The sequence below is a fragment of the Emys orbicularis genome, chromosome 9 (assembly GCF_028017835.1).
Source record: "Emys orbicularis isolate rEmyOrb1 chromosome 9, rEmyOrb1.hap1, whole genome shotgun sequence".
Classification (NCBI taxonomy): Eukaryota; Metazoa; Chordata; order Testudines; family Emydidae; genus Emys; species Emys orbicularis.
Genome location: NC_088691.1, coordinates 102,300,860 through 102,328,207, shown reverse-complemented (window position 1 = coordinate 102,328,207; position 27,348 = coordinate 102,300,860). Strand labels below are relative to the sequence as shown.

General features: G+C 51.3%; 1 protein-coding gene across 1 annotated transcript in view; it reads right to left on the bottom strand.

Moving 5' to 3' along the window:
• RUBCN (rubicon autophagy regulator) overlaps nt 1-26,456 on the bottom strand; it is a 39,142-nt gene extending 12,686 nt beyond the window's left edge. Inside the window, exons 1-13 of the mRNA XM_065411066.1 lie at nt 26,403-26,456; nt 21,648-21,731; nt 18,244-18,403; nt 16,603-16,709; nt 15,383-15,539; nt 13,042-13,605; nt 12,106-12,150; nt 9,304-9,399; nt 8,675-8,790; nt 7,032-7,233; nt 6,577-6,678; nt 5,124-5,198; nt 498-558 (exon numbers count right to left, since the gene is read on the bottom strand). Of these exons, the coding sequence (XP_065267138.1) occupies nt 498-558; nt 5,124-5,198; nt 6,577-6,678; nt 7,032-7,233; nt 8,675-8,790; nt 9,304-9,399; nt 12,106-12,150; nt 13,042-13,605; nt 15,383-15,539; nt 16,603-16,709; nt 18,244-18,403; nt 21,648-21,731; nt 26,403-26,441 (1,808 nt within the window). The 5' untranslated portion in view covers nt 26,442-26,456. The remainder of the gene's footprint in view (nt 1-497; nt 559-5,123; nt 5,199-6,576; nt 6,679-7,031; nt 7,234-8,674; nt 8,791-9,303; nt 9,400-12,105; nt 12,151-13,041; nt 13,606-15,382; nt 15,540-16,602; nt 16,710-18,243; nt 18,404-21,647; nt 21,732-26,402) is intronic.
• Between the last annotated feature and the right edge of the window lie 892 nt (nt 26,457-27,348).

The window sequence follows — 27,348 nt, the reverse complement described above, 5'->3', positions numbered from 1 at the left end:
CAGCCACTCAACAGCGCCTCCTCTGGCCAGTTAAGGAGTAGCACTGATGAGGAGTCCTGTCCAGCTCCTGGTTGTAAGGATGGTGACTGCAACACAGGACTTCAAGTAAGACTACAGAAATGGGCTGGTGGGAGATTGGGGTGAACCTCAGGTCTGACTGGGAGCCTGGTGGGGGCAGGTGGGGAATGTATGTGTCCCCATCGCCTTGGGCTGTCTTTCCTAATTCACCGTGGTTCCTGGTCCCAGCCCCTTCTCCTTCCACTGACAGTTTATTAGAGGAGTCGGTGGCAGAAGAGACCTATTTGTGTGGAATCTAATCTATGCCCAACCCACAGATCGGTCCCTCATGCAGGGAATTCCCAAGCCCCTCAGCATTCAACTTAAGTTTCCATTTGCCCATCTCTCTCCCCCCTCCCCCCCCCCAGGACTGTCCCCAAAACTGAGCCTACTGAGCCCCCGTGAAGATCAAAGACTCGCGCTCTGGCGGTGGGACATACATGGATTCCGAGGAGAGGAAAGACTTCCTGCTAGACGCTGCATCCCGCTTGATGTCCGCATCTGCATCAAGAAGAGAGAGGGCGGAGCAGAGAGTTACTCCTATTTTAAACAAAGGCAAAGCAGTTTTGCATGAAAAACCATCACACTGTTGTAAAAGCACGTGAGCTACAGCACCTATTTCTACCAGTGACAATAAGCAGCAGCTAGAAAGTCCGGAATGTGAACTAGTCAGTCACCTGGTCAATCTACAGGGGAGAGATGATAACCTGTGGCTGAGAGATGAAACTACGGTGGGGTTAGAGTGGAAATGTTACGGTTTGTACAGGGCACACACTAGCTACTAGCGGTTACGCAGCTTAGAGAAATCCACACGCACACAAACTTGGGGCTGGGAGGGCGGGACACTGGGGTTAGTTAAGAAGTTTAGTAGCTTATTAGGTTTTATGCACAGCATTAACACTGCAAGGGATTGGCGATGGGACACAGGCCCTTCACCGCTACTATTCTGGTTCCAAACCAGCCCAGCTCATATGCCGATGGCTTGTCAGCAGCCCACGTGGCAGGAGTTGGAGACCTGAGTTCATCTCCCAGTGGACACAGGTCAATGTCACAAAAGCCACACGGCAAGTGGCAGTGGTCGGCAGCCTTGCTGGCCACCCTCTGCTGAGGCACCCAGGATCAAACGGGCCACAAAGAAGGATCACTTTCCACCCTACTGGGGAGGACCTTAAATCCAGGTGTAGCATCTGTGCATGTTGCCACCACACTGCTCACACTGCCCCCTTGCAGATCTCTAATAACTACTGAACACGGACCCTTAGCTGGGCTGGCCTACACCACAGCTAACCCTTGGCCAGCATAACAGTTGACCACTTATTCCTACTTTTTGCTATCTGTCCATACGCCAGTCCTGATCTATGGCAGCATTTCGCTGCTCATCCCCGGACCTTCTCTAGTGAGGGACTTTGTCAAAGACTAGCTGAGAGCCCATAATAATTATGCCCACGGGTTCCCTTTTAGTCAAGGTTCAGTTCATGCGCTCAAAGAATTCTAAGAGCTGGTTTTGCTGCCACCATACAACAGTGTTTAAACATGGTGGAACGTGGCCACTAGACGCTGGCAACTGGACCCAGCCGCTCAGCAATTCAGGCTCCTCGATGTCACAGCTTTGGGGGTTACACTGTACTGGGAAGTGACGGCAGCAGAACTCCTCTGGGGTTTGCACTCCAGCCCCTAGAAGGGGGCTGGTGAAACATCTTGACACTGCGGATCAAATTCAGCCCTGAGGTAAGTGGGTACGATTCCCACCAGTCATGAGAATAATCCTGCTTACATCCAGACTGGATTTGGTCCCATTATCCCTGGAAACCCAAGTCAGCCTTAAAAACACTGTTGACTTGTGCATCTCCTGTCTGTACTGTCCTGCCAAGCCCACGAGCAGCGTGAGGCAGGGCTTGGCTAGGGAGGCTTGGACTGCCCTATTGGTGGAAACTTGGGTTTTAACACCAAGGCACTTACAGAAAAGGGGAGAAAATATGATAGATCAAGACAGGAAAGAGGCCAACCCTCAAAATCCATAGGGACCCCCTCAAGGAAGGTAAGAGGAGACCTAGAGAGGCAGCTGGGTCTGGTTAATGGGTGCGTAGTTGTTGGTTCAGCTCTCAACTCCTCTCCCCCAAGTAGGCTGGGTACTGAAATAGACGAGTTGCTTGCTGATTGCTGCAGGACTCTTGTCAGTTTCAGTCCCAGCTCCCAAGGAGGGAGCAGCGGGGCACAGCAGAGGGGCAGCACATAGTAGCAGGGAAACCCAGAGTGCCCAGCCAGCACTGGGATCTTTTCAGCAGGGAAGGTGGGATTCTCCATGGGTCAGTCCTTGGGAAGGGAAAGGGTGTAGGGCTTTCCAAAGGATCAGGACAGCTGTTTGTATAGCCAGAGGGTACGACAACAAAGGCCCTGATCTCAAATACTCACAACCTAAGAAACAGGGGTGCATGCGTTAAACGCTGGGCTAAATCTTAAGTGTCTCCTTCAAGTATCTTTCTAGACTTGAGTCAACAGGGAGTCCAGGATAGAGGATTAGCCATAACCCTTTGGCAGCAGGCAGTTACCCGTCTGATACCTGTTGCTAGCAGGTGGTGCACTCAGGACTAGGAAACCCATGTTATCTACAACCCGGTAACAACCGAAGCTTTGTAGCTACACAGAGAGAGAGGAAGTGGCCTCCCCACGCAGCAGAATCACTGCCTGAATGCGAGAGGAAACCAGCCTCTCTCGGTCCTTATGGAAAGGCTCTGAGAGATCCCAGGCTAAGACAGACCCAAGCAAACAGAGGGCGCACATGTACAGCATTGTGTGAGCATTGTAGGGCGAGCAACCTGGGGCAGGGCCAGCACATGCAGCCAGGGTGAGCAGTGTTTAGCAGGCATCTCGCGGGAGGATTCAAATCTGAACCCCACCTCCCCAGCAGGCTGAGGTGTCAGAACTAGGAACCCCTCTGCCCCCTCTCCCCACTCCAAATATGGTATCTTCCAACCTAGGTGTTTCCAATTCAAGTGACATGCTTTGGGCACAGCCACCCAAAATGCCTCTTTTTTGAGATGGGGTGACCACATCTGCACGCAGTATTCAGGATGTGGGCGTATCATCGATCTTATTATCTAGCCCCTTCTTAATGATTCCCAACATTCTGTTCGCTTTTTTGACTGCCGCTGCACATTGAGTGGATGTTTTCAGAGAACTCTCCACAATGACTCCAGGATCTCTTTCTTGAGTGGTAACAGCTAATTTAGATCCCATCATTTTATACGTATAGTTAGGATTATGTTTTCCAATGTGCATTACTTTGCATTTATCAACACTGAATTTCATCTGCCATTTTGTTGCCCAGTCACCCAGTTTTGAGAGATCCTTTTGTAGCTCTTCGAAGTCTGCCTGGAACTTAACTATCTTAAGTAGTTTTGTATCATCTGCAAATTTTGCCACCTCACTGTTTACCCCTTTTTCCAGATTGTTTATGAATATGTTGAATAGGACTGGGCCCAGTACAGACCCCTGGGGGACACCACTATTTACCTCTCTCCATTCTGAAAACTGACCATTTAATTCCTACCCTTTGTTTCCTATCTTTTAACCAGTTACCAATCCATGAGAGGACCTTCCCTCTTATCCCATGACAGCTTCCTTTGCTTAAGAATCCTTTGATGAGGGACCTTGTCAAAGACTTTCTGAAAATCTAAGTACACTATATCCACTGGATCCCCCTTATCCACATGCTTGTTGACCCCTTCAAAGAATTCTGGTAGATTGGTGAGGCATGATTTCCCTTTACAAAAACCATGTTGACTCTTCCCCAACAAATCATGTTCATCTGCGTCTGACAATTTTGTTCTTTACTATAGTTTCAACCAGTTTGCCCAGTACTGAAGTCAGGCTTACCGGCCTGTAATTGCCAGGATCGCCTCTGGAGCCTTTTAAAAAAATTGGCGTCACATTAGCTCTTCTCCAATCAACTGGTACAGAAGCTGATTTAAAGGATAGGTTGCATACCACAGTTCAAGGCTACAGAGGGAGTCAGCCTTTCACTAGTGCTGCATTGGCGGAGAAAAGCTCTCGTGACAGTGCCATCACTTTAAAAGCAAGGCCCCAGCTTTCTCTGCCTCTCACAGCCTACGCACCACGAAGATTCTGACACCTTAGCACCTGTGTCCCTAGAGAAGCCTTTAACACCTCTGATCAACGGAGCTATTGTCTGTCTTGGAATCGCAGTGGGCTGGGAGCTGTAGGGAAGCTACATTTTAAAGCACAGCTGGTCTCTCTGCAGTAGAGTGGTCTAATCTCATCTCTTGGGTTACAGCAGTTATGTGGCCAATAATTAATTAATGGAGATATCCTATCCTATCTCCTAGAACTGGAAGGGACCTTGAAAGGTCATCGAGTCCAGCCCCCTGCCTTCACTAGCAGGACCAAGTACTGATTTTGCCCCAGATGGCCCCCTCAAGGATTGAACTCACAACCCTGGGTTTAGCAGGCCAATGCTCAAACCACTGAGCTATCCCTCCCCCGTGAGCTATCCCTCCCCCCTTACCTTTAATGGCTGCAGCACTTTTAAACTGAATCACTGCTCTGCTGTTTGACTTGCCAGGCCAGACGCACCTCTGTTGATGTTCTAGGCACATCACAATGTTCCACCGTAATGTGGCAACACAGAGCCTGGGCATGCAGCCAAGCAATTGAGACCTTCGCTATATTTTCCCACCTATCTGCCATCCAGTGCATGCGTCGCCAGCTCCTTTCCCTTTGCCACTCAGATGACATTATTGGTTGTTCCCAAAGGCCCCTGCATGAAGGACGAGCTGAGGAATTCTAGAGAGCAGCTCACAAGGAGCCAGCTACCGGCACAGAGCCCTGGGAGGGGAAACAGCCAAAGGGTAGTAGCTGGTGGATTAAGCTGGGGGCTGGTGGTTTGGTGTCTGGTCTGAAGCCTGCCTGCTGATGCAGCGTGAACTGAGTTTTAGCAGCAGCTTTTGAGCCTCTGCTCTCCCTGTGGGCCCTTGACACGCCCAGGCGACGCACACGGACAAGCGCACACACACACACGCGCGGCGCAGTGCACTCTGGGGTACTACCTGAAAACAAGGAAGCCATTGACACTGACAGGCCGTTCTTGGACATTTGAATCAGGTTAGATCCATCGTTACCATCTGCATAATATGGTGATGACAAAACATTTCGCTTCAGTGCTCGGCCCGGCCACAGAGAAAGGGTATCAACACAGAGGCAAGAGAGCAGGGCCTGCTGGCGCCCTTTGGGAGACGTCCAGGGACAGCATTCAAACACCCTCCTTGGACTGCACTATCAAGTCAAACCTCTGAGCTACAGGGGGCCAAACCGGGGTTATGCTATCAACATCCATGGAGAGAGGATCAGGAAGATTGAGGGTGTCCATCACAGGGGCCTTTGAACCGCCCCCAGTCCAACCACCATTGTCCCAGCTGAAGACTGGAGAGTGCTTGGTTAATGTACCTTTCAAGTCAGCCAGAGGGGGCACTGCTGAGCAACAAGAAGGGTCTATCCTGACCAATGCAGGAGGGAGGTGAGGGAGAGGGCTCAAGGCCAGGTTTCCTGCAGCACAGGCGCCGACTGTGGGTGCTCCAGCCATGGAGTACCCCCGGAGAGAAAAATTAGTAGGTGCTGTTCAGCAGCACCCACCAGCAGCCAAGCTCCCCCTGTCCCCCCAGTGCCTCTCACCTGCTGGCAGCCCCGCTGAACAACTCCTCCCCCCCTCCTTCCCAGCACCTCCTCCCTGCCGCGAACATCTGTTTTGCGGCGTGTAGGAATCTCCGGGAGGGAGGGGGAGGAGCGGGGACGGGGCGCACTTGGGGGAGGAGGCAGGGAAGAGGTGGGACAGGGGCAGAGCAGTGGCGGGGACTTGGGGGAAGGGGTGGAGTGGGGGCGGGGACTGGGGGGGGACGACGAGGAGGGCGAGCGCCCCCCAGCTAGAGGGGAAGTGGGCGCCTGTGTCCTGCGGGGTGCACTCTAGCCCATGGGAGCCAGCCTGACTCTGTGTGAGCAAAGTACCTTGGAGGTCAGGGTCTGTACACAGCCCATTGCCCCTGCTACAGAAAGACAGGGTTTAACAACGGGAGCGGACAGTCCCGAGACTGATTTGTCCAGTCCGTGGCTGGTTCAAGTGGGAAGAGCAGGACAGCGCAGGTTGGCATTCAAATCCTTTAGCTCCCCAACCTCAGCCTGACCATTCCCAGCCTCCCGGAGGACTTTACACGTGAAAGGGATCTCTTGTAGGAAGCCAGCAACACAGCAAATGAAGGGGCTGTTAAGACCCTAATAGAGCTCTCAGAGGCAAATCATTCAGCCTTTATGTGCGCACAAGCCCACCTATCCAAAGGGAATCCGTTTACCGCAGTCCAGGGGTGGAATCAGGGGTCCCAGCTCAACTCACAGTTCAGCGTTACTCTAGAATGGCCATCTCTAAATGCAAAGGGACGTGCTCCTCCCCGGTGTAGCCCCAAGGAGGAGGTTGGCCCCAAATCTCCATCTGGTGCAGCTGCCCCATCTTACCTCTTATCTCATACTCCTCCACGTCCTCTGCTGAGCCCGAGTCAGACAGCCACATGGAGTCACGGGAGCTGAACTGGGACTCACTGTCTGTAGCCACGAAGCCTGGAGGGGCAAAATGCAGGTGGTCTGAGAGACGTAGCCCCAATGTCAGCAGAGGTAATTTAAGTGCGACACTGAGAACTGACAGAGGAGTTGGCCAGGGCGGGTAGTGCTGGGCGACTGGGGTGCCAGCGCGGACCCAGAATCGTCCTGCACTTTGACACCACCATGGTGTGTACATGATAAATACCCAGACAGACCCAGTGACAGCAGGCCCTCCACACTAGAGTCACCATCAATTCAGAGCTAGTGTAAGGTGAATTCCCGCAGCGTCCTGGTGCCTGACACAGCATCTCAGGGACTGACAGGAAACGAGCCCCTGCTCTCCCCAGCCTGGCCCCAAAAGCAGCACTCACTGTCGGAGCCCACTTCCCGGTAGGCAGGGAGCACGTGTTTGGTGCGGATCTGCTGGCGCCGGATGCGAATCTTCTGCTTGAGCTCCTGAATCTCCTTGTCACTCTCCTCTTCCTCCTCCTCCAGCCGCCGGTTCATCACATTGCATTTCATCAGCTCGATGGCGGCGATCAGCGACTCAGAGATGCTGAAGTGAGCATTTTCCTGGGAGGCAGAAGCCAAACCATTGAAAGAGAGCCGGGAAGTTGAGGTTCTCCGTAATGCAGCATTACATCCCCTACACCCCGCAGTAGAGAACCTGCTACGTGTAGAGGCGGCTATCTGGGATTTCCCACAGTAGAGGAAGACTTCACTAATAGGCGCTGACTCCGTGGGTGCTCCGGGGCTGGAACACCCACAGGAAAAAAACCATGGTTTGAGAACCACTGTGCTAGGAGACCAGCTGGATCCAGACAGGAAGGAGACACCTCAAGATGGTCACCTATCAGACCCCACTTCAGAGTTCTCGAGGGATGACACCAGAACTATTTGTTCTGACAACTTGGGCTCGATCCCCATAGCCCATGGGAGTAGTTTGACTGGGGGCCCAAGCCCGCCAACGCAGAGAGAAGCCTAGTGGAGAACAAAGAGTCCCGGCTGGCTTTGAAAGGACTCTTTCGGGGGCAAAGGGAAAATCCAGACCGAGACACACGAAGCTGGCGGGGTGTCTGAAGAATCTAGGCCTGCCTGGGTCACCATTACAGGATGGTAGGACATTAGGGGTGACAGATGTGTGTTGGGTATTTTTAAATCCTTCTCTCTCATGTTGTATTCCAACTGCTAAGGAAAAACACTTGGTCTGAAGGAGGCTGGGGTCACTCTCATGGTCACAGGTGCCCAACGCAAAGAAAGGCAAGAGCCTGAAACCCAGCTGGGCCTTCAGGGCAGTTGGTGTATGCAGGGCACTGCGAGTGCATCCCAGTCTCAGAGAGGGATTCCTTTCCGGGACAGGGGAGGGTTAGAGGCCCAGGACCGGAACTGGGTGCACTCAGAGACGAGAAAGGGGACAGAGGTGCCGCTAGCCCTGCCACTGTGACAGCCCCACTCTCCAATGTTCCACCGCCCGCAGGTCACACGGCACCCAGCACCCAAAGAGAGCAGCTGGCTTTGGTTTTTCCCAACTCAACACGAGTTGCAGGTTGCGGCTCTGCACAGTTAAACAGCACAGGATCACATCAGCCAGGGAACAGTATGGGGCTTATAGAGAGGAGCATCACTGTTCCTGACCTGCACTCGGGGGGGGGGGGGGTGAAATGCTCTGTGATCCTTATACCTGAAACCCCCCTCCCCCCCCCCCCCCCCACACTTCCCGACTGCCTAAGGCTGGAGCAAACAGCGGATTGACTTCGGGGGAGACAGCAGCACGCAGCGCAGGGAGCCCCAGCAAGTGGCGATAAGCTCACGCTGCATTGCAACCGTGCTCGCAGCCCCAAGCTATCAACACCAAAGGGCAAACCGAAGTGTGAAAGGAGACCGGCGAGTTCTCTGCGCAGCTCTAAGCCTGGAAATGCTGCGGCACTAACACTGGGGGTTGCTTGCCGGTGGAACCAGAGTCACTGACCCAGCAACCAAGGAACCCCTGTATCACTCCCCGGCTCTCTCTCACCTTCTCCAGGTCTGCACAGCTGCCGAAGTCCTGCTCAGAGAGGTAACTGATCAGGGACTGTCCTTCTGAGGGTCTTCGGAACATCCCTTCCCCCGAACTCAGGTACTGGCCAGCATCTAGGAAAGCAAAAGACAAGCAAATGAGGCAGAGGCATTTTGCAAACCCACAACGCTAAAGAGTCAGAGATCAGACCAGGCACGATTCCATTACACGGCCCCAGCCGGCCCGGGGACATGCGGCACCATGCTGGCCTTAACACAGGAACTGCCAGACTAGATGACGCATGGCTGGAGCCAGTTGAGCATCCAGCCTCTGACAGTGACCACCAGAGGAAGGGGCAAGATCCCCACAGTAGGCAGGTTGCAGAGGGACAGTCTAATCTGATCCCTACTGGGGAGAGATCACAGCTGCTTAACTTTGGCCACTCAGCTGTGCTCCCCAGCCCCTCACAGCTGCTCTTAGATTTAGAGAGAGGCAGAGATTTCAGAGCACTGGCCTCACACACACACGAGACACCATGCTCACGAGCAAATCCCCACATGTGCACAGTCAAAAGCTGCCCCGCAAACGTACGAGGACCCAGCCGTACCAGTGGTTAACCCTTTCCACTCACCCCCTGCTCAACTCACCGTACTCCATGTAGAGGGAGCTGGGCGTGCTCACTTCGCTGCTCTGGGTGGAGCCGGAGACATGACCCGGCACCCTCGAGGCGTCACTCTGGGATTCTTTGAGAGAGACAAGAGCAAGGACACTCGTCAATAGCAGAAGGGCCCATCCAGGTGATTAACCCCAGCCCCTCAGGACCCAGTGGAAGGGAGCAAACGGGACATCACAAGAACATCCCCCCACCCCCACCCCCCAAAAAAAAAAATAGAAAAGGAATCAAAGGGGGGAGAAGAGAAGCCAGCTGATCCCTGGGGAGAAAGGGGGCAGAGAGCTATACTGTATCCAGGCCAGTTCCAGGAGGGGGCAGTCCCGGGGCGAGGCACTTCAGGCAGCTAAAAGGCAAGGTGGCAGACAACAGGCAGCAATTAACAGCTTGCCAGGATTCATCTCCAAGAGCTGCTCCTCTGTTGGATCGGCAGCTCCTGCGGCCGCGTTGCGCTCAGGAGGAGAGGGACAATGGGACAGCGTGCAAGAGCCGGGGAAGTGCAGGAGTCATTTGTTCCTCCAGCTAATGCAGCAGGGGACAGGGGCAGAACTAGGAAGGAGGCCCTGCTCGCTCCTCTGGTGGCAGGGCTGGGAAATACAACAGAGCCTGTTTGGAGCACTCAGCCCAGAGTCGGGGAGCACACTGCACCCCCTAGCCTTCAGCAGCACCCCCTCTGACAGAGAGGACCCCCCAGATGGTCCTGCTGGGCCACAGGGCAAGTGGCTAGGGTAAGAGCAATGGGATCCCGGGGACTCAGTAGTCCTGGAGGATGCCTAGGACAATGTGGGGGGAATCAGCGGATTCCCTCTAGCCTCTGATTATAGCTGGGGAGAACGGAGCCTTCCATGCACATTGGAGTCCCTGACTTTGCAGCAGCCAGGGCCTAAGGACTCCGGTCCCTGCAGCCAGCAGAGCACGGAAGGGTTGTGACGGTGACCTATACGTGCGGTGCCCGGCGCCCCACCTTCCGCATGCACGGGTGAGGCAATTCACGTCCTCACACGGGCAGAGCTCTTTGAGGGACTGCCTCTAGCCAGCCTAATCAGAGGTGAACACCTGCGGGAGGCTGCCGTCCCGTGAGCCAGCCCCTGGGATCGGATGGGCTGCGGCAGAGACCAAATGACTTGAGGACTGACTTATCCCAGAAGGGAAGCCCTTGGCTGCCGCTGGCATGAAAATGACGACTGAACACACACAAAGGAATGGGGAGAGCAATGGGACTGGACATGTGTGAGGTGGAACATGCAATAGCTCCAGGCACTGGGAACAGGGAAGGGACCACTGGTGTCAACTCAACCGGCAGAGCAGCTCGCACTGCCCCGCTGTACCACTCCCCCAGTCCCACGCTTATGGCTCCAGGGCCCAGAAACACAGGAGGCAGCACAGGGCACGTGAGAGTGAGAACGCCTCTCCTACTGAACGAGTGTAGTGCTGGTGCAAGGATCAGACCCACAGGCCTGGGGACTGACCGGCTCTAGGCAAAGCACAAGCAGCTGCTGAAGCTGCCCGGCAAGCATGCTTTAACCCCAGGTGGGAGGGTGCTCAGTCTCCAGTGCCAGCTGGGAGGTAGCTACCAGCTGAGACCACAAAACAGCTTCCAGGTGACCACACCTGACCTGGATGGGGTTTGAACCAGTGCTCTAGGGGCAGACACTCCGTATCTCATTACAAATCCCCAGAACTCTGCAGACCACCCCTGCTCAAGCACAAGCTTCCAGGAACTCATCTGCCACAGAGCAAAGAGTCACCAAAAACTGGCACAGAAACAGCCTCAGGGCCACTGCCTGGCCCAGTGCATAGAACTGATCTCCAAACCCTAGGGGAGCTGCCAGTTCCCCGAGCAGCAGCAGCCGCACCACCACTACACAGCACGCTGAGGCAGGTTTTCTGAGAGCCCACAGAAGCCAGGCATCGTAACCTGCCAGCTCCATGGAGAGCAAGTGCTGCAGCAAGCAAGGTTGGGAGGGGACAGAATCTTGCGGAGATTCTGTACGAACAGCTGGCACGGCTGGGTGCATCTGCCAGTACGCCCACCTGGGACACCTCTGCGGATAATATCCTCAGTATTTCCAGCCAAGGAACTCATCGGGCTTCGTAAACATTAACAGTTCAAGCCTTCCTATGTCCCAGAAGGAATTAGCCCCATTTTATAGAGGGGAAGGCGACCCGAAGCGTACAGGTGAATGGCCTGGTTTGCTGAGATACTGAGCACCTGCAACTCTGTGTAAGTCGGGTCGTAAAACAACTTTCCCTGGTTCATACAGCAAATCCGAGCCCAGACGAGAACCCAGGAGTCTGATCTGAGCACTACACCACAGCTGTGGGCAGAGGGCTTGGTACTGAGAGCACCACGTGCCCAGGAAATGCTGCTCCCAGCTCTGCTAATCCGATATCCTCCCACCGGGCAAAGGGGGAGAATTGCTGACTATTCAGAAGTATGGGCCATCCCTCCCTATCCCTTAGCCCCGCACAAGGGGTACAAGCTAGCCTGGTTTCCAAAGCAAAGGGGAGAGGATGGGAGCCAATCCAGGGACTTATCGGAAAATGCCACATAGTGCCATGCAGGGAAGCCAGGAGCAATTCCTGGTCCAGCATGTTATGGCCCCAAACCAAGCAGGGATCCTCATTTAGGTCACATGCATAAACCTGGGGCTCCCTCAAAGCGCCATCGGCGACTCGGGGAAAGAGCGGCCTTTCTAAGTTGACACCAATGTGATAATGGAAATCCTGAACTCAATGCAATGATCACTGATGAGGGGGTATCTACTGGCTCCCAAACCTGCCACTGGATCTTCTATTATAATGGTGATATCCCTGAGGCCTCCTAGGCAGACAGCGAGGAGGAAGAGGAGAGCATTACGGAAGGAAGAGAAAACAGAGAGAGACTGGTTACTCACCGAGACAGGAGCCCCATTTCCTACCTGAAGGCAGTACCTGAGCCCTGAAGGGGCATCCCCTTGGGAACCAGCCTGGCTCCCCAGTACCCACCCGAAGAGGCCCCAAAAGGCCCAGTACTCACCCCCACAATGGGGAGCTATTAAGGGAACGCACACACCCAGTCTATTCTACCAATCGAACCAGACGAGGGTTCTACAGTTACAACACAGGACTGTCCCTGCATTCTGGGACCCGGTCCCAGCCAGGGTCATATCTGCAGTTCAGATGAGACCCTGGAGAGACGGTTCAGGGAGTCCCTCTGGGGGCGGCGAGGCTAGCACCATAGCAGCGCTGCCAGTTCCTAAGCCCTTAGCGAGGCAGGGAGAGAGGGGTAAGCCAACACCTTCCGCCAGCTGACCAAGGGAAGTGAGGCTAGACACCAAGGCAGGGGCTGCTGGGTGTTCAGGGCTGGGTCCCAGAGCTCTGCTGGGGGAGGTCGGAGGCTTCCCTCTCCATCTCTGGGAATGCAGAGCGCTCGCTGTGCAATGGATAAGCAAAAAGGCAAAGGCCGGACTGCCCCAGCTAGCTGCATGTGCAATAACTCCTTGCCTATTCCAGGCATTGCCCAAGGCCAGGCCAGCAGCTAACTTCAGGTCCCCAGGCCCCACTGGAAGAGAACATTGCAAGGCCTTTAATTAGCTCGTTCCCTTCCTCCTTGCCCAGTGCTCATATCACCCCCTAACGATGTACAACAGTGATGGTGATGCCCACTGAACTCTCGCCCCGAGATCAACGTCCCACCCACCGAATCCCTCCCCGAACGCCGCCCCGCCATTACCGGGAGTTTTCCCAGAGGCCACGTTGGTATCGGAGTGCGAGCGTGCATGGCTTCTCTTGAGGATCCCATGGGGGGTTGATGCCTGCCCCTCCGAAAAGCTGGACCTGCGCAAGAGGCTCATCCCCCTGCTGCCGCCGCTCGCACCCTGGTCCTCCAAGGAGGAGATGGACTCCGGCTTCTGGGAGCTGCTGGATGAGAACAGGTTGGAACTGCTGCTCTCGTTGCTGTTGGTGGTGCTACTGCTGGCGCTGCTCTGGCTGCTACAGGCCCGGCCCCGCTGCCCCAGGTTCCCAATGGCCAGATACTCCGGCCCGTCATTGGCGTCGCTCTGGGTGTCATCCTGGCTACCCGCCCAGAGGTCCTCGCTCTGGCTGGTCACGGTGCTGGTGCTCATCTCGCTGACTGAAGAGAAGGAGTCTCTGGGGGAGGTAACACTGAGCCGCGGGAGGCCAGGTTGGCCCAGAGGGGATCTGTCCTCAGGCAGCAAGAGGGGTACATTGTACAGGGCATTTTCCAGAGGCTGGCTCGTGCTGCTGCACACGGAGTAGCTTGCTGGTCTCCTGTCTGGACAGAGGCAGGAGGGAGAGGTCACACACAAGTGCACAACAGCGCAGACGAGGGCAACAAGCACATGGTTCAACACACCAACAAACCCAGCGCACGAGGACACAGTCAAGGAATCGCTGTTTTTATTAAAAATCCCTTCCTCCCCATCACTCCCCTTGGTCTCCCAGGCATGTGTTGGAAGCTGAAAACCAAGGCCCATGTCCTCAGTGAAGCTTAATTTCCATCCACCGCACTGGGGTGTTATTGCAGGGTTGCTCAGGAAGGCTGGGACACACAGGAACACTGGTTTGCTGTTGTCGGGTGGTGCAGGAAGGCCAGGCACAAAACCTACTTTTATTGTGCGGTAGTTTGGGAAGTCCTGGCGTGTTATCGGCAATTGCTCGGGCGGGCAGGGCCCTGCATGGCCACAGTAGCATAACTTGTAATTAATAAATTAATCTATTAAAATACTAAAATATAAGAGACTAATACCTGATAGGTAACAGGTTAAAAAAAAACAAAACAAACAAAAAAAACACAGCTTAAGATTTAAAGCTGAAATGTAAGAAACCTATGGACTTAGGCCTGTCAGATATTTAGCTTAGCCAAATTAGGCTTTAGGATAAGTTAGCCATGTTATAAAGATACATTAGCATAAGTAAGTTAATAATAAATCTGCTGAGCTTGTGTCTATGTTTGTATGCTGAGGTTTTGAATAATAACTGCTGAGTTTGGATAATCATATCTAGAAGAGATCAGTAGACACCACAAAATGACCATTGGTAGCCAGGGTGAACTGTTAGAGATTTCCTTAAGATAACTGCATGTTACTACAGTGATAAGGGGACATAAATGTTAAAAAGTTGAAAGAGGATCTATCTAAGTAGCCCAGGGGTTTTCAAACTGGGGGTCGGGACCCCTCGGGGGTCACGAGGTTCTTACATGGGGGGTCGCGAGCTATCAACCTCCACCCCAAGCCCCGCTTTGCCTCCAGCATTTATAATGGCGTTAAATATATAAAAAAGTGTTTTTAATTTATAAGTGGGGGGGTCGCACTCAGAGACTTGCTATGTGAAAGGGGTCACCAGTAAAAAGTTTGAGAGCCACTGAAGTAGCCTATCACGTGACAAGTCCCCTGATATTACAGGGTGACAGTCCCAAAGATGGACATAAGGGGGTTTAACTCTCATGCATATTAATGAGCTTTGGTGGGCATATGCATAACTTCTTCTCAATACAAGCTGGCAGATGGCTGGAGATCAGTTTCCTGACCCTCCATAGGAGCCGGCCACTCCACCATTCTTCAGGCTTCCAGCGGGAGATGCGGGTGTTATTGGGAACGTTGGGGCTGGCCGTGGTTTTCTCTGACCATTGCAATCTATGCAGAGTTATGTTAATTGGGGTGTTCTATCTGATCTGATTAAATGAGATGCTTGTTTCCTCCATGCGCCTCAGATCTCCAACAATGATGCTAGCCCACCTGGTGGTGTTAGCCCTAATGTTTTAAATACTGGAGGAGCCCTGGAGCTCCGACTTTTGTCTAACACTAGAGTTGAAAAGGGGTTATCAATATTAGTCAATCCCATAACCAATAAAGGCTACAGGAGCTTGCAGTTGGGTGGCTCAGGAAGCCTGAGCGACACGCGCATGTTGTTGCAGGACTGCAGGGCCTGACTTTTGAGAAAAGAGCTACCCTGCACTACGCACTCTGCAAACAGACCCTGTATGAAAGAGAGCGGGTCACATTCTGAGCATCTCACGTGCAGCCAGAACACACAACCCCCACTCCTGTTACCTGACATGCTGGTGGAGGCTGGTTGGTGCAGACTGGAGAAGGATCCGAAGTACCTGTGCTGTGTATAGTCCATAGGAGGGATACATACAGAACCAGGGAGGGCCGTCAGGCTTTGACTCTTCGTCACAGGCAATGGGGCCTCACTCCTTCTGAGAAACTGAACAGATGCAGCACTGTTAATAAACCAGCGCTCCAGTGTTAAGCAACAAAGGGAAGCGGACACAGAGCCCTGAAAGCAGCAACTGTTGAGTCAAAGAGGAATCAACGAGCAGTGCCCAGCGTGAGTGCCTGTTACTAACCGGGGAGGACAGCTGCAGCTCTGGTGTCAGGTGGGATGCTGCCAGCTCTCTACTAGAGGGTGAAAAAGCCATAGTAAAAAAGGGAACCAGCCCATTGTTCTCAGTTAAGCAGCAGGCTCCCATGTGGAAACTACCAGGCTCTCAGTGTGATGATCCAGGGCCAGCGGAGGGACCTGACGCACACACAGCCATCAATCCTGCTGCGCCATCCAGTGGAGAGGACACAGCCACAATTTAATAAACAGTCACCAGGGCTTCTCATCTGGAGACCTCAAAGCTCTTTGCAGAGAACGAGGTGGGGTGGGAGGGGGAGGCACTGTTCACCCTGCTGTACAGACAGGGAAACTAGCAAAGGGGTGAAGTGACCAGAACAAGGCCATAAAGGAAGTCAGTGGCAGCAGAAGCACAAATAAAACCCAGCTCTCCTGGGCCCTGAGCCCACCCTCTCCCCAACAGGCTGTATACACCAGTACAGCCGTGTCCTCCCAGCGGCAGTCCTGGTTCCTGTTACTATGCCAAGATTTGAATGGGTAACACACATCACATTCCACCTGTAATTCCTAGGAAACCCACACACCTAGAACTTCGAGGATATTTTCAGAGGAATGACTGGTTCCTACCACCCCCCACTAAAATGTGGATCTTGGAAGCCAATCAAAACAGGACGTGACCCAGTGTGAGCCCTGAATGTCCAACTTGATTAAACAAAGGTACCCCCATGCCCACTGCACAGGCATCACTGGCAGAGAAGCCAGCTCCTAATCAGCTGTTTCCCATCTCTCTTCTAGCCCCTTCTGCGAGGAACCCACCCAAGGAGTAAAAACCTTCTCCAAGAGGCTGCGTGCTCTCTGCATGAGACACTGTGCGAGGGAATCACTGCTCAGCAGGGAGAGATGGAGACAAAGCAGGGGCCCTTCTCACCATGGACGTGTCAATCTGAGCCAGAAGTCTGGGGTTGTTCTGCTCCACAGCCTCCAGGCACTGTAACATGGCTGTCACGTGGGCATCACTGAGCAGGAAGGCAGCGTCTGGAAGCAAGCAGCTGAAGGTTGGTCACGCTGGTGAGATCCATGGTACCCCACTGCTGCCCTCGGCAGACAGGGATTTGTGGTGTGATGCAAAGGGGACTGTGCAATTATTTATTACGTGACACTGGAGACAACCTCCCGGTCCCTCCCTGAGCCAGAGCCTTGGCCAGCTCCTTTGCACCAGACACAACAATTGCAGAACAGCCTCTCTGCTGCCATGCTAGCTAGGATAAGATGACAATCATCTGGGCATGATCATATGGGATCAGGAAGAAAGACACGACCGCCCCATGGCAACAGCTGTCCTAGGCAACAGGCAAGGGGTTTTCTCACATGGCTGTACAAGAAGTAACCAGGGCTGGGTATTGCCGGGCCAATCAGGTTCTCAGAGAGTACCTGGGAAATTGGGTAAGCTGGATACAAAGCCAGCTGAAATCCATGGAAAAAGGGCCAGTGGCAGACACAAAGCCCACTGATATCCATTAGAAAGGTGCCAGTGACTTCAGTGGACATTGGAACAGGCCCTAAGCTGGTACCCAGGGCTCAGGGTCAGAGTCCCTGGACAAGGCAGCACTCCAGACCCAGTGGCCAATCCTGAGCTGGGATATTCATGTTTGATGCTGCTGTTATCCCAAAGCCTTTTGGTTCCTTTGTTTGAATTAGAGCTGGTGGGAAACAGTTTTCCTGTCCTGCCAGAATTTATCATTTAAAACCATTTTCCCCTCTCGAATTGGGAGGAAAAGTCAAAGTCTCCAATTTTTGCAAACCAAAAATCTGAAAAAAAAAAATTGGATCAGGTCAAAACGTTCCACTTTCTCCCTTTATTTTACTTCTCTCCCACAGACACACCCCCCCATAACAAAATTCTAAACAAGTCATTTTGAGCCAAAAAATGAAATTTTTTGTTTAGAAAAATGTCAAAATGGGTTCTAGCTCACGAAAGCTTATGCCCAAATAAATGTGTTAGTCTCTAAGGTGCCACAAGGACTCCTGGTTGTTTTTGGTGATACAGACTAACACGGCTACCTGACAATTCTGACACTCTTTTGCAAACAATGCTCAAAATGGGCAATTCACCGAAACTGACCCTTTCCCGTGAAGAGTTTTGGTTCTGATGAATCGGTATTTTCCAACACAAAAGCTTTCCATCAAATACTTCCCAGCCAGCTCTAATTTCAACCTAGACAGACACAGGGTGTCTCAGGAACAAAACCAGACCTTGTATCTCTGCTGCCCCCACCTGCTTAGAGGCCGTACCTGGCATTGGACATTGCCAGAAACAGGCTCCTAGACTGCAAGGACCATTGGACTGATCCCTAGCAGTGCTATAAGGAATCCTAATTCCCCACCCCCACCCTGCCCACATTACATTTTATGGAATCCCCCAGACCCTGGCATTCTCTGGGCTACAGAATTTCCTCCCCTCCCCCATCCCAGCATTCTATGTGCTACCAAAGCTCTCACATGGCTGGAGAGAAGGGCATGCCTAGATATTCTCACGGGGGAAGGAGATTGTCTCCACGGTGCTGTTTACCTGAGTAGAATTTCCTGATGTACTGTCTGTTCTCAAGCAGCGGCTTCAGCTGTGCAGAGAGGCAGTGGAACTGCAGACTGTGCTGTAGCCACAGCGCTGCTATGGCTTGATCACCTACACCATCTGCGCTTGGCTGGCCATTCTCGTGCAGGCTGATGAACTGGAAATAGACACCACACACAAGTCAAGTCAGAGAGAGACTAGTGAAAAGAACAGGAGTACTTGTGGCACCTTAGAGACTAACAAATTTATTTGAGCATAAGCTTTCGTGGACTACAGCCCAATTCATCAGATGCATAGAATGGAAAATATAGCAAGAAGACATATATACATACAGAGAACATGAAAAGATGGATGTCTTGCATCTGAAGAAGTGAGGTTCTTACCCACGAAAGCTTATGCTCCCAATACTTCTGTTAGTCTTAAAGGTGCCACAGGACCCTCTGTTGCTTTTTATGAAAAGATGGAAGTTGCCATACCAACTCAAAGAGGCTAATTAATTAAGATGAGCTATTATCAGCAGGAGAAAAAAACCCTTTTGTTGTGATAATCAAGATGGCCCATTTCAGACAGTTGACAAGAAGGTGTGAAGATACTTAACATGGGGAAATAGATTCAATTTGTGTAATGACCCAGCCACTCCCAGTCTCTGTTCAATCCCAATTTAATGGTATCTAGTTTGCATATTAATTCAAGTTCAGCAGTTTCTCGCTGGAGTCTGTTTTTGAAGCTTTTCTGTTGCAAAATTGCCACCTTTAAGTCTGTTACTGAGTGACCAGAGAGGTTGAAGTGTTCTCCTACTGGTTTTTGAACATTCAAACTAGATACCATTAATTTGGGCTTGAATAGCGACTGGGAGTGGATGTTTCAGAGAACTCCAAGATCCCTTTGTTGAGTGGTAAAAACTAATTTAGACCCCACCATTGTATATATGTATAGTTGCGATTATGTTTTCCAATGTGCATTACTTTGCATTTTTCAAACTGAATTTCATCTGCCATTTTGTTGCCCAGTCACCCTGTTTTGTGAGATCCCTTTCACTCTTTGCAGTCTGCTTTGAATGTAATTAACTTGAGTAATTTTGTATCATCTGCAAATTTTGCCACCTCACTGTTTACCCCTTTTTCCAGCTCATTGATGAATATGTTGAATAGGACTGGTCCCAGTACTGACCCCTGGGGGACACCACTATTTACCCCTCTCCATTCTGAAAACTGACCATTTATTCCTACCCTTCGTTTCCAATCTTTTACCAGTTACTGATCCATGAGAGATCCTTCTCTCTTCTCCCATGACTGCTTACTTTGCTAAAAAGATTGTCAAAGGCTTTCTGAAAGTCTAAGTACACTACACCCATTGAATCATCCATGCCCATATGTTTGTTGACCCCCACAAAGAATTCTACTAGATTGGTGAGACATAATTTAACTTTACAAAACCCGTGTTGACACTTCCCCCAACAAATCATGTTCATCTACATTTCTGATTATTCTGTTCTTAGTTTCAACCAATTTCCCTGGTGCTGAAGTTCGGCTGTAATAGCCGGGATCACCTCTGGAGCCTTTTTTAAAAATTGGCGCCACATTAGCTATACTCCAGTCATCTGGTACAAAAGCTGATTTAAATGATGGGTTACATACCACAGTTAGTAGTTCTGCAATTTCATATCTGAGTTCCTTCAGAACTCTTGGGTGATACCATCTGGTCCTGGTGACTTACTATTTGTTCCAAAACTTCCTCTATTGACAGTTCCTCAGATCTGTTACCTAAAAAGAATGGCTCGGGTGTGGGAACCTCCCTCACACCCTCTGCAGTGAAGACTGATGCAAATAATTCGCTTAGTTTCTTTGCAATGGCCTTGTCTTCCTTGAGTCCACCGTTAGCATCTCTACTCTCCTGTGGCCTCACTGATTGTTTAGCAGGCTTCCCGCTTCTGATATACTTACAAAATTTTGCTGTTAGTTTTTGGGTCTCTGGCTAGTTGCTCTTCAAATTCTTTTTTTGGCCAGCCTCATTATACTTTTACACTTGACTGGCCAGAGTTTACGCCCCGTTCTTGACCTGTTCCAAGGCCTAGTCTTGCCACTTAGCAACAGCATCATCAGAAATGATGAAGCGTCCCTGATCTGAACAGTGGTATGGTCCGATTGCTGTAGCCCCTCCCCCCAGTGCTTATCCCCATCTCTCAGCACGTTTGGTCCCAGCTGAGACCGCATGCTCTTTGGAGAAAGGACACGGTCTTTTGTCTATCAAGAGCTATGCAGATTAGCCCTGCCATATTTGTGACCTCAAAGCACGTGACACTGTTTTAGGTTTTGTATAAAGAGTTTAGGACAAAGCGGGGGCAATTAGTGAAGGAGCTGCAAACGACCCTGAGGAATGAGAGACCAAAAACCTGTTTCTCATAGACCACGTGTCATCCATGGTCTTGGATCGAACTCTGCCAAGCCTTCTGGGATGCAGCTTGTACAGAATACGAGGCTGCATACTTCTGATCATCCCCCTTAGTTTAAGGGGCACTGAATTCACTCACAAATTAAACATGATAGAGGGATTATAACAAATTGTCTCCTCCCTCAATCTGTCAAAGCAAGACAAGAGGATCACTCCAAGGAAGCAAACGGCATTTGGGGCTGTATAAGTAGGGGCATTGCCAGCAGATCGAGGGACGTGATCATTCCCCTCTATTCGACATTGGTGAGGCCTCATCTGGAGTACTGTGTCCAGTTTTGGGCCCCACACTACAATAAGGATGTGGAAAAATTGGAAAGAGTCCAGCGGAGGGCAACAAAAATGATTAGGGGGCTGGAGCACATGACTTATGAGGAGAGACTGAGGGAACTGGGATTGTTTAGTCTGCAGAAGAGAAGAATGAGGGGGGATTTGATAGCTGCTTTCAACTACCTGAAAGGGGGTTCCAAAGAGGATGGAGCTCGGCTGTTCTCAATGGTGGCAGATGACAGAACAAGGAGCAATGGTCTCAAGTTGCAGTGGGGGAGGTCTAGGTTGGATATTAGGAAAAACTTTTTCACTAGGAGGGTGGTGAAGCACTGGAATGGGTTACCTAGGGAGGCGGTGGAATCTCCTTCCTTGGAGATTTTTAAGGTCAGGCTTGACAAAGCCCTGGCTGGGATGATTTAGTTGGGGTTGATCCTGCTTTGAGCAGGGGGTTGGACTAGATGACCTCCTGAGGTCCCTTCCAACCCTGATATTCTGTGAACTCCCCTGCCAGGGTGTCTCAGCTGCTCCATAGCAGGCAAGCTGCAGCCTAATGCTTCAGTCACTCAGTTAATTGCGAGAACCAAACTGTGCACCCTAGTCATGCTTTGCTGGCCAGGGAAAGCAGCAGCCTTGAGATCTCCAAGCCAGCTCCGTCCTCCAATCCCAACCCCGCCAGAACTCACTTTCTCCACGTGATGAGCAGAATGCGGGCTCAGCCGGCGGATGTCTTTCACAAACTGCCAGTAATCCTTCTGCCTGCAGTACACCTGCCCGGAAAACACACAGTTAGACTCCGCCTGATAAACCCCACCACAACGCTGACAGGTGCTGAGCGACCCGCGCAGTTAATGCGACCTTCGGCAGCCTCTCGTGAGGTCGCCGCACCGCTCAGCTGACAGCACAATGAGTCATTCGCAGGCGTTGATATGGGTGAGAGAGAAGAAGGGTGGCCCAGTGGTTAGGGCATTAGGAGACCTGGATTCAATTCCCGACTCTGTCACAGACTTCCTTGCGTGACCTTGCAAGTCTCTCTGTGCCTCCGTTCCCCATCTGTAACATGGGGATAACGCACTGCCCTGCCTCACAGGTACGTGGAGAGCATAAACTCATTAACCCTTTCCTAACACATGCAGGATGTGAATGAGTCAACCATGCCAGTAGGACACCCAGTGCCAGCACATTCCACTGAACAACTGCGGAGTAATTTAGCATTTCCCACCCCTGGGGTGCAATAATCTGCTCTGGGAGACACAGGGCAGGAGATGAGCAGTGGGGCCCGGGATCTGCATGACCCTAGAGCCAGCTCTCGGCCCCACTGCAAACATGCTGCTCTGGGGGGGAAGTGGTGAGCAGCTTACTGAACTACACCTCCTCTGCCTGCTCTTGCAGCTAACCATTCCTCACACAGCCGGCCATAGGAGCAATTCTCAGGCTGCAGGAGCAGCGCACTGGTACTCTCTGTGTCTCATCTTGCAACACAGCCCAACGGGGCCCCTGAAGAACCATCAGTGGATGTCCCCTGGCACTCAGCAGCCAGAAGCCTTTTTGCAAACAGGCACCGGGAGCAACAAAACGAGAAGAAGAAAAAAAAAAAGGGAAAAGAGAAAGCGAAAGAGCAAGAGGCCGTAAAGAGGGAGGAAGAATATGGACAGGAAAAAAGCCAAAGCATAGCAATTGCATGGCGGTCTGGTGTGAAGGGGAGAGGGTTAATCATTAATTCACTGCCATGGGGCCCAACAAAAGGAGGAGGCTGGCAATTAGAGCCTGCACTGCTGCTCAAAACCCAGGTGCCAAACGCCCTGCCGGACGCACCTCCTGCCCTGCCAGACAGAAAAGGAACAGCCCAGCTGTGCACCGATTTTCAAGGGGCAGAAGCTTGCAGGAGGAAAGCAGTTGGAGGAGAGGACTGGCAGTGAAGAGGTCAACGCAAGATCCTGCACAGATCCCACCTATTTGCAGGTTCAGCTGGGCGCCTGGGCATATTTGACCCTTAGAACAGTGAAAGCGAAACAAGGCGCAATCCAAGCTGGGAGGGCAGAGCCGTGCAGAGTCCGGCAAAGCGGGAGACAGGAAGTTTTGCCCGGCCAAGCGGGCTCATCGCAGTAACGACCTTGTTGGCCCCATGCAGCACCCAGGTGACACCGCACCCAAGCAATGGGGAGCGGATCACCGTTCTGCCCATTGGGAAAGCAGCGCGGGCTCGAGGCTGCAGCATGAGGAAGGTGAGGCAGTGTGGGGAATGTGCCAAATAAATCCTTCTCTCCACTCCAGCCCCAGATACCTCTCAGCTTCAGGGTGTCAGAGTGCATGGGGCAGAGAGATTCACGCGTAAAATCAGACCTTTCTCCCCCTTACCTCTGCCTGGTTACTTCATGACCACCATCACCACCTGCTTCATGCTTCTGTGCTCTACTGCGCAACCCAGGGGAGGGGCTACCGTTAAGGCTGAGACCTGTGTCTTAAAGGGACAGCGTCCCATCCCCTTGCAACACGGCCCTGGTTAATTTAAATGGCGAGCTTTCGTGACAGGAAGGAGGGAAATGAGAATGTTGACTCCTCTGGACTCAAGTGGAACTTGACTCCCCCACGCCAGCCCTGGGACCACAATTGTGCGACTGAATCAGAATCACTCCCCACAGGCTCGTGAGTACAACACTCTCGTAAAGTCCCAACCTAGCAGAGCTAGAGGGCTTGGTTGCTCAGAGGCAGTGGGAAATGTTCCCCAGATTCCAGCAGCTTTGAAGGTAAAGCAGATCTGGGAACGGGGACATTTGAATGCCGTTTGCCGGGTTAAGTTGCACGCTTGCCTCTCTTCACTTGTTCTCTTGAAATTTTTGCTGAGTTCAACATTGCATAAGTCACTGTTATCAGTATTCTCTTTCTTAACAGCAGCACAAACTGGGAAGAACTTTCTGATCAGACAGCAGTGCAAAAGGAGTCTAACTTCAGGGAGGGACAGAGGCCAACACAAAAACATCCTGGCAAACAAAGCAGCAGAGATTTTGTGTCTTCTAACACTGCAAGTCACCAACGGCCTCTCCTGCACTGCTAAGCAGCTAGGAAGCAGGCTTGAAATTGAATGCAGCACGCTGCTAGGATGGCGTATTTCATTTGCTCTCAGTTGAGGTCTGTCTCAGTTTTCTTCAGAGAGGCTATCCCATTTTATTAGTTATGCTTCTTGTTAAAGATCAACTACAAAGGGAATATTTTTTTGGTCATGCCATGTGCTACTGCTTTATAAGGTACCAAAGTGGCCTCAGACAGAGCCCTGAGACAGTCTCCCCCTCTGCTTACCATTTCCACCCTTCCCCAACAATAACATTTTCCCTGTGCCTATTTTATCTTAGAAATATCAAAAACATCAATTGTTTTCTTCCCTGGGGTTTTATTCTTTGGGGGGGGGGGGGAGAACTAGAGTATTAGGGTGAGAGTTTTCAGCCCTGGAGACAGAATTTTTATTTTATATACAATAAAAATATATATCCCTCAGGGCTGGGAAAACTCCCACCCTAGTTCTCAAGTGTGCATGTGTGTAGATATAATTTCTTTTCAGTTGGAAGCCAGTATGTGGGGTCACTGGTGAATCATTCCTAGAAAGCTCTTCTCCCCTTGTGTGTCAGGAGTCTGAATGAAACAAGTGTGAATAGAAAACAATGTGTTAGAGAGTCAGATTCAACACCCCCTCCCCAGCTACTATCCATTCAGTCTCTTGTGATGTCACAATCCCACTAGTTCTCCAAGGAGCTCTCCAGCTGGAAAGTCAAGACCTGATACTTCTAATAACAAAAAACAAATGGGAAAAGAACCTTCTTGGCAAATAATAAAAGCAGCAAAAAAAAAAAGGGGGGGGGGCACTTGCTCATGCTAAGTAGATCTAACATCTAAACTGCTCACAGACCCTTGGGCATGAACAACCTCCTATGCATTGAAAGCGTTCAGTTATTCCAACTGGGTAATCCATGAATAACATGATCTATCTGAAGTGTGTTTACTTAAAACAAGTACTGTGCATCTAGCACAAACCAAGAGCCAGTAGGTTATTTCTAGGCTTGCTGATAATCCACCCAAGTTCATTTGCACCTGTGCCAATAGGGGGCAAATTTTCAAGTAGAAACTACCGGAGGGTGGAAATGGTAAGCAGAGGGGGAGACAGTCTCAGGGCTCTGTCTGAATGCAAAGAATCTTTTTTTGGGGTAGGGGCAAGGAGGGAGAGAAGAGGCTGGCTTTAGGGCAGCAGTGCTAAAGGGAATGGATCCATAAAAGCCAGGGGTTCTCAATCTTTTTCTTTCTGAGGCCCACTCCAACAGGCTATAAAAACTCCATGGCCCACCTGTGCCAAAACTACTGGTTTTCTCCATATAAAAGCCAGGGCTGGCGTTAGGGGGTAACAAGCAGGGCAATTGCTTGGGGCCCCATGCCATAGGGCCCCCCAGGAAGCTAAGTTGCTCAGGCTTCGGCCTCATTGGCAGGGCTCAGGGCCCCAGGCTTCAGCACCATGCAGTGGGGCTTTGGCTTTGTGCTGGCCCTGCTTGGAGAATCCCCTGAAGCCTGCTCACAGTCCCCCAGGACCACTGATATAAGCAACAGCAGCCAGGAAGCAGTGAGTGCAAAACAAGAGAAATCATGTTTGTGTGAAGCATGGATGCAGGAGTCAGACTGATTTATTATCTCATAATCAAAAACGTTAAGGAATAGGGCTTCTCCTCCCAGACCAGGCTAAGAAGCTGCAACCCTGCCCGAGACCCCACATTTCAGCTCCATGTTAGCAGACTGCCTCATTACAAATTCAGCATGGTCATTGCTGGGGGATCCAACAGGCAGAAACAAATGGGTGGGTGGGGCCAGGCAGCTTCTCACAGCAGAGATCACCAATGCTTAGCAAAATGTGGCACGAAATGATAGGAGAGGTGAAGTGACAGGCAAGCAGACTGGCACTCAAATCCAATAGCTGCAGGAGTTTTCCCTAGTGTGATGAAGCCTGAGGCAAGACCATTCCCTGGGTTGATGGCTGCCTATGTTCATACTGACAATTTACCCACATGCGAGGATTTCACTGCATTGTACAAATATTAACCCTCCCTATCCCCTTCTGAGTAGGGCAGGATCATCACGGGAAATCTGAGGCACAAAGAGAGGAAATTACTTGCCCAAGGTCAAACAGCAAATCAGTGGCAGAGCTGGGGATAAAAACCCAGGAGTCCTGACTTCCCGTCCTGCTGCAGAAAACAATCCCCCCATTAGAGCTTTAGCCCCAGCAAACTTGATGCTAATAAAACCATCAGCCTGCTGCTTCAATGCAAATAAGGCTCACTACAGATCATCTCGCTCGTGGTTTCCAGAAGTCATGCACCAAAGGATTCTCTCGGTAACCAAAGCGCCACCTGTTAAAACAGCAACATGGCGATAAACGCCAGATTGCCCCACGTGCCAAACCCTACCTTATCGTGGATGAGCCCGTGATAGAGGATGCTGTGCATATCCCTGCACAGCCGCTCCAAGCCGCCATACTTAGACCAGACGTTCGGGTTGTTGCTGGACACTAATCCCTCGACGGTGGTCTTCAAATTGCCCAGCAGTTTCCAATGCTCCTTTCTGCACATGCAAAAGAACACACCATGCCAGTTAGTTCCCCTCAAATCGAACAACCATACAGTGATCAAAGTTTAGTGGCCTGACAACAGAATTAAATGCTGCCCAATGGGCCTTGGTGAAGTTAAAACCTTTGGGTAGGAGATCTAGAAGCCAGCACGGCATGGGCATCTGTACACACACTGCTGGGCTGTAGGCCTCCTGCCCGAGGGTTTTAAGTTCACTAGACGCTAGCTAGTGTATTGACTGCTCCACTCATGAGTATGCCAGCACAGGCTACTGAGTGCAAGACATTGCAGGCTTGGAGGGGATCTATACAACAGAGCACTGCATAAGAAAGATGAATGCCAAAGCTGACTCAGATTCCATCTGTGCTGGGTCATGTTAGCATGCTCCCTCCCTTAAATACTGATGCTATATACAGATCTCAGCCCTGCGTGCAACCCTCAATGCAATCTAGTGCTTGAGCACTTCCAGGGGGGAGACACTGTCTCTTCTTCACAGAAACACCATGAGAGAGGAGTTCAAGATGGTATCTGCTGATCATTCAAAGGATATGCAAGTGTTATGGTCATTTCTTAATCCAACTCCAGGATCAGGTGACTAAAACATCATAATTATACAATTAAATAGAAGATTGGTAGGCTAAGTCCAGCCCTACTGTAAGGACAATATCAAGAGCAGCTCTCACAGTCCCTAAGTTCTGTATTGAGTCCAAGTCGAGATTTTTTTATTTATTTATTTATTTTTTTAAAAACTTTTTAAAGAAATTGTGTTCCAGTCCGGGTCAATGTA